The 9925-nt window shown below is 36.9% G+C and overlaps 1 protein-coding gene and 1 long non-coding RNA gene across 2 annotated transcripts; one reads left to right on the top strand and one right to left on the bottom strand.

Annotated features, from left to right (window-relative positions):
- LOC18773984 (dehydration-responsive element-binding protein 2D) lies at window positions 656-1891 on the bottom strand. The gene has a single exon (XM_020566707.1). It carries the CDS (start codon window positions 1481-1483, stop codon window positions 812-814), a length of 672 nt encoding a protein of 223 aa, XP_020422296.1. The 5' UTR covers window positions 1484-1891; the 3' UTR covers window positions 656-811.
- Window positions 5967-9709, top strand: LOC18775290. The gene is made up of 3 exons (XR_002271959.1): window positions 5967-6399; window positions 7023-7109; window positions 7831-9709. It is a non-coding gene; the product is annotated as an uncharacterized LOC18775290 (long non-coding RNA).

Genomic DNA, 9925 nt, shown 5'->3' with positions numbered 1-9925 from the left:
AAGAAACTGACATTTCCCACAAATTCCCAAAGTGGTAATAACCATACCAATCTTTTCACGCTCTTAAATTCCCACCAAGTACAAAGGAGTATAAAATTTATATCCTGGATTGTAAATAATAACTTTCTAGTTCCCAATCTGCAGTATATATTTATTATTATTTTTTGACTTTTGGAAGCCAGGTGGATATTATTAATAGTTTTCACTTGTACTCGGTCATCAGCTCACAACTCTTTCCTTGAATGTGAAAGATGTGTCTGTCTTCAGGTTTTGATTATCAGAGGAAAAGCATGGTATGGATGCGCAAATGATTGTTGTTTTAACACTAATAACACACAAATAACACACAACAACAACAATAACAACAAGGGAAAACGATTGTGACATTAATGATGGAAAAGACTATCAAATTCTGTTCTGAAATCTGAGAGTTGAATCTTTTTATAATTCTATGTGCCTGCCTGCTGCACTGCAATCAACAAACAGAAAATAAAAAAATAAAAGTGATTAAAATGTTGGGCTTTTGGTTTGCTTTTCAGTGCGCATGTAGGCTTTCCTCATCCTTTTTGGGGCACAAATTATATATAAATTTCAGGCCCCTGTTACATACAAAGCTCACACACTATGGGCCTCAGGGCGGCAATAAAAAAAGAGAGGAAAAGAAATAGAGACTTACATTATTTTTTGATCCACTAACATGAAAGATGACAGAGATGAAAACAGAGCCCAACCAGAAAAAATAAAAAAATAAAAAAGCTTCCTATTCCTACAAGGGTCTAAGGCTACGTACAAGTTATTAGCAGCAATATTATTAGGTCCATGATGATGGAGGTCCCAAAGCATCCCAATTTATAAATTCATCTCCTCCCCCCATCATAACGTCAGCTCCTATGTCATTCATCTCTAGGAAATCCTTTTCACCACAAAGTCCAGCCCAACTGCTCAATACAGGACTAGTAGTCCCAGTACTAGCACTAGCACCACCAGTAGTAGTAGTACTCTCCCATAAGCCATCTCCAATACTCCAACCTCCAAATATTAATGAATCTGAACAAGCTTCACCACCTAACTTACCACAACCATCTCCACTTGAGCCCCCCTTCACAGATTCCCCAAATCCACCCTTCATATTATACTGATCAGAGGTGGACTTGGTGCGTGAACAACTTGAATTTGCAGTTGATGATGATGATGGTTTGTGATCTGGCAAGTTGAGCTTGGCAGAGGAACCGTAGAGCTTTCGAGCTGCTTCATCATAAGCAAGAGCTGCCTCTGTTGAGGTGTTGAAAGTGCCCAGCCAAAGCCGAGCCCCACGATTGGGCTCTCGAATCTCAGCCACCCATTTCCCCCAAGTCCTCTGCCTCACTCCCCTGAAGCTGCACAGTGCATTCTCTGGCCCTCCTTTCCCTTTCATGCACCCTTTTCTTGAGCGCCCCATGCTTGCTGTAGCTTTCTTCCCTACCTTTCTCCCTTCCTTTTCCATGTAAGGCAATAAGAAGGCCTTGGTTTGGTGAAGTGATGAAGAAGAAGATTTGGCTGGCACAGTGACCTATATATAATATAATAAATATTTTGAGCTGCAGGTGGCTGCTGCCCAGTGTTGTGTTGTGTTGTGGCATGTGTTTGATGGGAAATTGAGAGGCACATTAGATGCACATCCTACTTAGTTAGGAGGAGAAGTGGGCTGTTGACATGTGTAAAACAATAGCTTGGCTGTTGCTGTTGCACACGACCCTCAATGAACACATGTCAAACGGTCAAAGAACACCTGTCGTCTCGTCTAATGCCTAATTCTATTTGTTTCCACAACTCCTTATGCTTGAAGATGTACGATTTGAATTGGATTTCCCTTTTAATTTCTACGTACGGAAAGAGTCACACGTACATACTACATGTCATGTCATGAGTAGCTCTTCATTTTTGTTGGGATCGCCTACAGTTTAATATCATAAAACAAAATATATAAAAAATTAGAAAATGAAATCAAACCTTGAAGTAAGCAAGCTCCTTCGTGGAGGAGGAGTTGCCAGCGCCGGAGATGGGGACAAACAAAGTGATCGGCGACGGGACAAATTGGTCGTGGCTGAGTTGTATTTCATGTTCATTAAACTTTATTTTCTTTTACAATTTGAGATTTGCGAATCGTAAGTGCCCTAGAATAGGTTTAAGATTAGGATTCGAGGATTGCAAATGATTTTGGAATAAGTTTGCATAAGTACAAGACTTGGATTTAGTGTAACAACCCGATTCTAAATCAATTTTTAGTTATTAATTTATTCTGGTAAAAAACTATTATGCCCCTAGAATATTTTATTAGGTTAAAGGTTGATTTTTTGACCGAGAAGGAATTTGGAAATTTTGATCAGACCGTTGCGTAGAGCACGTCGAGATGAGTCCATAGACATGTAGTAGGCTCAAATCCGAGTTGTATAGAGGAAGTTACGATCGAATAAAGGCGCAAAACCGTAATTTAGCAAAATCAGATTTTTTATATTTCTTCCTCTCCTTCTCTCCCCTCCCCCCCCCCCCCTCCTTCCCTACATGCTACTGTCCACCAAACCAAAAGCCACCACGCAGCTGCCATTTTCGGTCACCTCGTCCAACGAGACTGGTCCCATTCGAACCGGCTCGAGCTCGCCGTCATGACTCACTAGGTGTCGAACACTCACATGGTTCGGCTCATATTCCAAAGTTAAATTTAGGTTGGGTCCTGTCATTTAGGGTTTGGAATACTAAAATAATTTTGGAAATTAAAAACAATTTTCAAGTATAGCCGCACGGCTATACTCTATAAGTAGAAATTTTAACCGTATAGCCACGCGGCTGTACTATTCAACCGTATAGCCGACCGGCTGTACTATTTAATAGAAATTATAGCAGTCCAGATGCGCATCTATACTCTTTAAATATTTTCATGTATAGCTGCCCGGCTATGCTCTATAAATAGTAATTATAACTGTATCGCAGCGCAGCTATACTATATAAATAGAAATTTTAAAAGTCTAACCGCGTGGCTATACTATTTAAATAGAATATTCTAAGAGTATAGCCGTGCGGATATACACTTTAAAGGTATAAAATTAGTTTCTTTACTTTTATATTTTTGGTTAAGTAATATCTTAGTTTTTTTTAATTACTTTAATTAGTATATTTTAATCATTGTTTCTTTGGTGAATATTTAAATATTTTATTGATTTAATAAATTACTCGAACCTTAATCATAAGCCTACTATGGGGCACTTATGACTTGATTAGGCTTGGATATTCATGTAACTCCACCTAGGATTTTACGATTAGGGTTTTGATCTCAACATACGGTTAGTACGGCATAACTAGACCTAACCCTGTACTTGAATGTGCCTTTAGGTAGATTTTAACGAGTTCAGTTTTCCTGTTACCATTTCTCTTGTGCCCACCTGTTATCCCTCTAACTTTTTGACATATGTCCTTCCACTTAAACTCTAAGTTAACAGTGTTAAGTTTAATTAAATTAAAAAATAAAAACTAATAATTGAACGGAAAAAAAAGACCCAAGGGCGAACTCCCTCCCACCACCCCCCATCCTCAGCAACCCTAAACCAGTCGGCCACCAAAACTCGCGCCTACCCATCCAGCCGGCAGAAACCCCCTCTTCTTCTCACCACCAGCAAAGCCTCCTTTTCTCTACCTCTGTCCCCTCTTCTCTCTCTCTCTTTCTCTCCCCCCTGATTTCTCTGCTTCCTTCTCGATCTCATTTTCTTTCAAAGAAGAAGAGAAGGTGAAGAATATAGATCTTGACCCAAAATCAAGCGGGAGAAAGAGAGTTTCCGACGGCAAGCAGAAGTGGGGGCTGTGCGGTCAGGATGGGGTTGTTGACGGATTAGGTGTGGGTGGGAGTTTGATGTTGGGTTTTTTTTTGGTTATTATTATTATTATATTTTAGCAGAAGTTATTTCTTATCCAAGCCCCAAACATGGCTTCGCATATGCTTCAGAGCCTCTGCCTCATCTGGCTTCTTCACGAACATTTTGATTTCTCTTGTGCTCTTTCCCTTCCTACAAAATTTATGAGAAAGTGAAACAGAGCTTGAAGTTGAGCATGGATCAATGGAGTACTCCGGCAAACAACGTTATTGGATGTTAGAAATCAAACTCGTGTCGTGCAAAGATTTGAAAGCCTTCAACTTCTTTTCAGAAATTCTTAGTTTATGCGATTGTGTCGCTAAAGGTATGCTTCAGCGATGATGCGGAGAAGAAAGTAAAAGATCATATGAATGAAGAGGTAGTGGAGCAACAAATAAAAAAAGTTGGCCCTTCAATTATTGGTTTTCATTTTTTTAATTTAATTAAACTTGACACTGTTAACTTAGAGTTAAGTGGAAGGACAGATGTCAAAAAATTAGATGGGTAACAGATGGGCACAGGAGAAATGGCAACAGGAAAATTGAACTTGATTTTAACAAGTGGTCGTATAGCCGCGCGGCTATACTTTATAAATATAATATTTTAACGTATAGCTACGCGGCTATACCCTTTAAATAACATAATTTGAATTTCTCTTTTTAATTACTTTAACTAATTGTTATGTTTTAATTATTATTTACTTAGCGAGTAATTAGTATTTAAATAATTTTTTTATAAAAAAAAATTAATTACAATTTATCAAGTAATATAATTTATGATGTTAATTAAAATATTTAATACTAAGGAAATAATAATAACATAATTACTAATAAAATTAATTAAATAAGGCTAAGATATTATTTTATTACTAAAAACAAAACCTAAAATAAAAATTTATTGACTTAAAGATACGAATTAAAATTTTTTTACTTCAAAAAACTCTCTCCCAACAAGAATTCAACGGAATTTTGCCAGATTATACCTCTTCTGACAACAATTCATCAACATTGGTAAATTTCTTCAATATAGGTCAAATCTGATAAATATTTGGTGTCATAGACCTATACTGACATAATTTCATTGGGATAAGTTTTCTTGCAATTATACTCCATAAATAGAAATGGTAAACATATACCCGAGTGGCTATATTATTTAAATTCAATATATTAACAGTATCGCCGCACGGCTCTACTCTATAAATAGAAATTTTAACAGTATAGTCATTCGACTACACTTTTTAAATACGATATTTTTACTAGTATTGCTGCCCGGCTGGACTCTATAAATAGAAATTATAAACGTATAGCCGCACAGCGACACTCTATAAATAGGCAATATTTTAAAAGTATAGGCCCACGGCTATACTATATAAACCGAAATTATAACAGCATAGCTGGGCGGCAATACTCTTTAAGGATGATATATTAACAGTATAACTGAAAGACTATACGCCATATATAGGAATAATAAAAATATAGCAGCACGGCCGTAGGTAATTAGTTTAATTATTATTTATTTATTGAATAATTAGTATTTAATTTTTTAATTAATTTCATAAATTACTCAATTTATTATAGTAATTAAAATTTTAAAATTTTTTTTTTGTACAAAATTAGTTTGTTTAGTTTTATTATTTGTAGTTAAGAAATATCTTAGCCTTATTTAATTACTTTAATTAGTAATTAGCTTTTAATTATTAATTATTTAATGAAGAATTAGTATTGAAATATTTAATTAATTTTAGAAATTACTTAATAAATAGTGATTAATTATATTTATATATCTTAAATAATTTGGTGGACTTTAAATAATTTTTAATTTCTGAAATTATTTTAAAAGTATTTTAAAATATTTAAAAATCCAAATAAATTATTTTAGTATTTCAAAAATGAATTTTACCTTCCAAACCTTATATCTCAAACCAAATACCATAACTTTTGAACTTCTCCAAACTTGTTCCAAAATTATTCGCAATCCTTGAATCCTAACCCTCAACCTATTATAGGACTCAAAACTTTTCCGGGGCAGGTATCTCGACAAACTCACTTGCCAAAATTTCCAAGTCGCATTTTCCATCCCCAATTTTGTGTTAAGAATGCTTCGCCCAAACGGAGGTGGGCTTCTAAACAAAGCGGCGGCCTATTTCTTTTCATTTTTCTTTTTTGCTCCTCCAATGGCCGTTATTTTCTTCAAAAGCCCAAAGAGCCCAAAGCCCATTATCTTCTACCTCATGAGTCGTGCCACTCCCTCCAAGCCTCAACTCTGAGACGCAGAAACAGCGAGAAAATATAAGCAACTGAAGCAAACTTTCACTCTCACCGGCTCCTAAAAGCCTAACCAACTGGAGCAAACTTTCTTCATTCACAACCGGATCCTTCATTGGGATCTACGCGCCCGTTTCCAATGGCGACTCCAACAGAGTCTCTCCTCACCATCGCCGGGTCAGTCTCCACCCAATCGACCAGGAAACGGGTTCGCATTTTCCGAGACGAAATTTCTTCCATTCTCAACAACTCAGGTTAGTCGTGAGCTTAGTTCTCGGTTCCAATTTTACTTTAATTCCATTTCCATTTCTGAATAAATTACCAAATTGAATTTTCTGTTTATCTACATTCGTACGTGTCAGCATGCATACCTAAGTTTCAAGAAATGTGAATGTATTGTGTGCGCACATAATGCAAAAAGATAACATGAACACATTACATATTGAATTTAGTGAGTTGAAATTTGAGGCAAATTTTTTTTTTTGCTGAACTGTTAAAGGTGATGTAATATTCTTTAATTATTAGTACTTAGAGTAAGTTCATTGATTTTACCTTTCTGGTTCGATAAATTGTTTCTTAATGAAATTTACAGTTTCGCTGCACATGTGTCTTTGATTTATAGTATTTTATAAGAAACAGATGTGTCAAACAAACAGAGCTGATGAATTTTCTAGAGCAATAAGGACGGAATCATGCATTATCTGATTATTTTGTTATAAATAATGAAGAGGAAGGATTACGTATTACTCTTGCTTCTCGGAAATGCTATATGGAACTAATACTTTGTATGTCAATTATATCTTTGAGAAACACAAAGTTTCGTTTGCTTTTTGTGTGAATATTTATGCACTTAACATTTAAAACTACTGGGCCTTAGATAATTCGATACCATGTGAGACTTAAAGCACTTGGGGAAATGGCCATTGCTAATCCTATTTTCGCACACAGTCAGCTTCCTTCCCTGGTATGTTCTAGGAGCCTGAACTTGTGGAATGTTTGTTATTTGTCTTTAACTAGTTGATTAAGATATATGTTTTTGCCATTTTTGGATTGTTGTCTTTCTCCAGCTTGTTATCTCTTCCTTCCACTTTTTTTAGATGGATTTTGATTTTGAATTTTTTTTTTTTCAGAATGTTTAAATTTACGTTTATTATCCAGAATGAAGAATTTTTGCCCTTTTTTTTTTTCTTCCTATCAGGTTTCTTTGACGTGTTTGCTGTTAAATGTTGCCAAAGTAATTAGATGTGCATCACTATAAAACTTCTTTTTCAGTGACACATTCAAAAGCAAGTTTGCTTTGGGTGTTGTTACTTGTATTGCTTATATTTTCTGCACGTGATAACGAAGGGGATAAATTTTCTACCAAAAGGAAAGTATTTTTAGTTATAGTCAGTCTTAGGGGGAAGTACTTCAGTTACCATCTTCTATAGTATAGAATTGGGCTTGCTGATTTGCTGCCATCTCTGAGGTATATGATCTCCGGCACTTCCTTGATGTTGACCAAACAAAAGAATTTAATAATGTTATTTTTGATGATTGACTTTCTGCTTTGCTGCTATTAATTCACTGCCTCTATCCCTTTATTTCATTGGCTTTTTGTTACGAACTTTGTTCAGACCAAATTTTGTGATAATGTGTAAGATCAGATGTAAAGGCTTAATTGTTAACGTTTCATCTAATATCAGGTTAACAATGTTGATCCATTGCTAAGGTCACCAATAGTCAATGATGTGGCATTTGAAACTGTGGTGAAACTTGCTAGATGCACTCTCCACCTCTTTGTAATTGGGCCCTTGACATTGCTACAGCTTTGCGCTTAGTTGTGACTGAAGAAGTTCGTCTTGTGGGTGATATGATTCCATCAGTTGGTCGAATGGAATTTTTTGGAGGCCATGATAAGGAAGTTGGGCTTCGCTGAGAAGTGGGTGAGGCTAATCATGAGCCTGGTTAAATCTGTGGAGTTAGCTTTGGTTATTAATGGCAAACCAGGAAGCTATTTCAAGCCTACCCGCGGGATTTGTCAAGGCGGCCCCCTTTCACCCTATTTGTTCCTATTTGTAAGTGAGGCTTTGTCTTCCTTAATAAAAAAAGCTTGTGATGCACAGCTATTGCAGGAATGGCTCGATCTTTTCTCACTTACTCTTCGTGGATGATGCCTTATTTTTTCTCAAGGCAAATGCTCAAAATTGTCGCAACATGATGAATCTTCTAAATGGGTACTGCAGAGCCTCGGGACAACATATCAATTTGGAAAAATCTAGTGTTTTCTTTAGTCCCAACACTCCTGACGACTTAAAAAGAGAGCTGGGAACTATCCTAGGTATATCAATTGTTACGGATACAGGAAAATACCTGGGCTTGCTTACTCTTTGGGGCAGGTCAAAGAGTGAGGCTCTAAACTTTGTGAAGGAAAGGTTGCTGTGAAAGATTGGAGGATGGAAGCAAGGTTTGTTATCACAACCTGGAAAGGACATTCTGATCAAATCAGTCGCTCAGGTAGTTCCAACTTACCTCATGGGAATTTTTAAGTTCCCCAAATCCTTATGTCAAAACTAGAGCAAGAGATTGCTAAGTTCCGGTGAGGTAAAAAACAGGATGAGATAAAAGTGCATTGGATCAGTTGGGCTACTTTGGGGCTTCCAAAGAATCAAGGAGGCATGGGATTTAAAGATTTTAATGATTTCAATTTGGCCTTGCCAGCCAAACAATGTTGGAGATTAATCATGAAGCCAAATTCCCAATGGCCTCAACCCTTGAAGGCTCGTTATTTCTCGGAATGTAGTTTTTTGGAGGCAAAGAAAGGCGGTCGTGCTTCCTGGGCTTGGGCAAGCTTGCTTGAGGGAAGAAAGATCATTCTTCAGGGAGCTCGGTGGCAAATTCTAAATGGTAGACAAGCAAAGCTTTGGACAGACTGTTGGATTCCCTCCCTTCACGATGGTAAACTCCACCCCCACTTGAAAACCTCAGTTGATCCTAACATTAGGGTGGAAATTTTAATTGATTGGGATTCCAAAACTTGGAACTTAACCCCGATTGAAGCTTCAATTACTGACGAGGAGAAGCTTGCTATCGAGCTTATCCCTATAAGGAATGGAAGGGAGGACGACAGATTAGTGTGGCATGGGGAAAAGAACGGCAAATTTTCAGTGCGGTCCGGGTACCATTGCATCTGTGACCTGCAGGTTGAGACCACAGCCAGAAAAGCCTCCACCTCATCATGGATAGACCCCTTGGTATGGAAAAATATTAGGAAAGCTGAGGTCCCGCCAAAGATGAAAAAAAACTTTCTATGGCGTGTGACTCATGGTAGGCTGCTTACGGCGATGGCTCTCCACAAACGCAAAATTGCTCGAACCCCATTATGTCCTATATGCCAAGCTCATGAAGAATCCATTGAACATTTGCTCCTTTTTTGCCCGTGGGTCGAATTGATTTGGTTTGGAGGTCTTCTTAATTATAAAATTGACAAGTAGGGAATTACCACCTATGACCAATGTGTAACACCCCGACTCCAATTAAATTTCCTTATTAAATTATTTAATTTAATTAAATATGAAATTATGAATTTACCCTTCTGGTAGGCGTATTTTGGTCACTTTTTAATTCGAAAGGATTTCTGGGCAGTGGATGGTACCTTTACATAGATCGTATCGAGATGAGTCCGTAGACACGTAGTGGACTCGAATCAGAGTTGTGACGAAGAAATGACGATCAAAAGAAGTTCAGTGGCCTAACCGTAAATGTTTTGAAGTTCAATTTTTTTAAAACTCAGAATTTCTT

This window comes from Prunus persica, chromosome G6, assembly GCF_000346465.2.
Source record: "Prunus persica cultivar Lovell chromosome G6, Prunus_persica_NCBIv2, whole genome shotgun sequence".
NCBI lineage: Eukaryota > Viridiplantae > Streptophyta > Magnoliopsida > Rosales > Rosaceae > Prunus > Prunus persica.
Note: the sequence above shows the minus strand (reverse complement) of the source record. Positions and strands in the feature narration are given on the sequence as shown.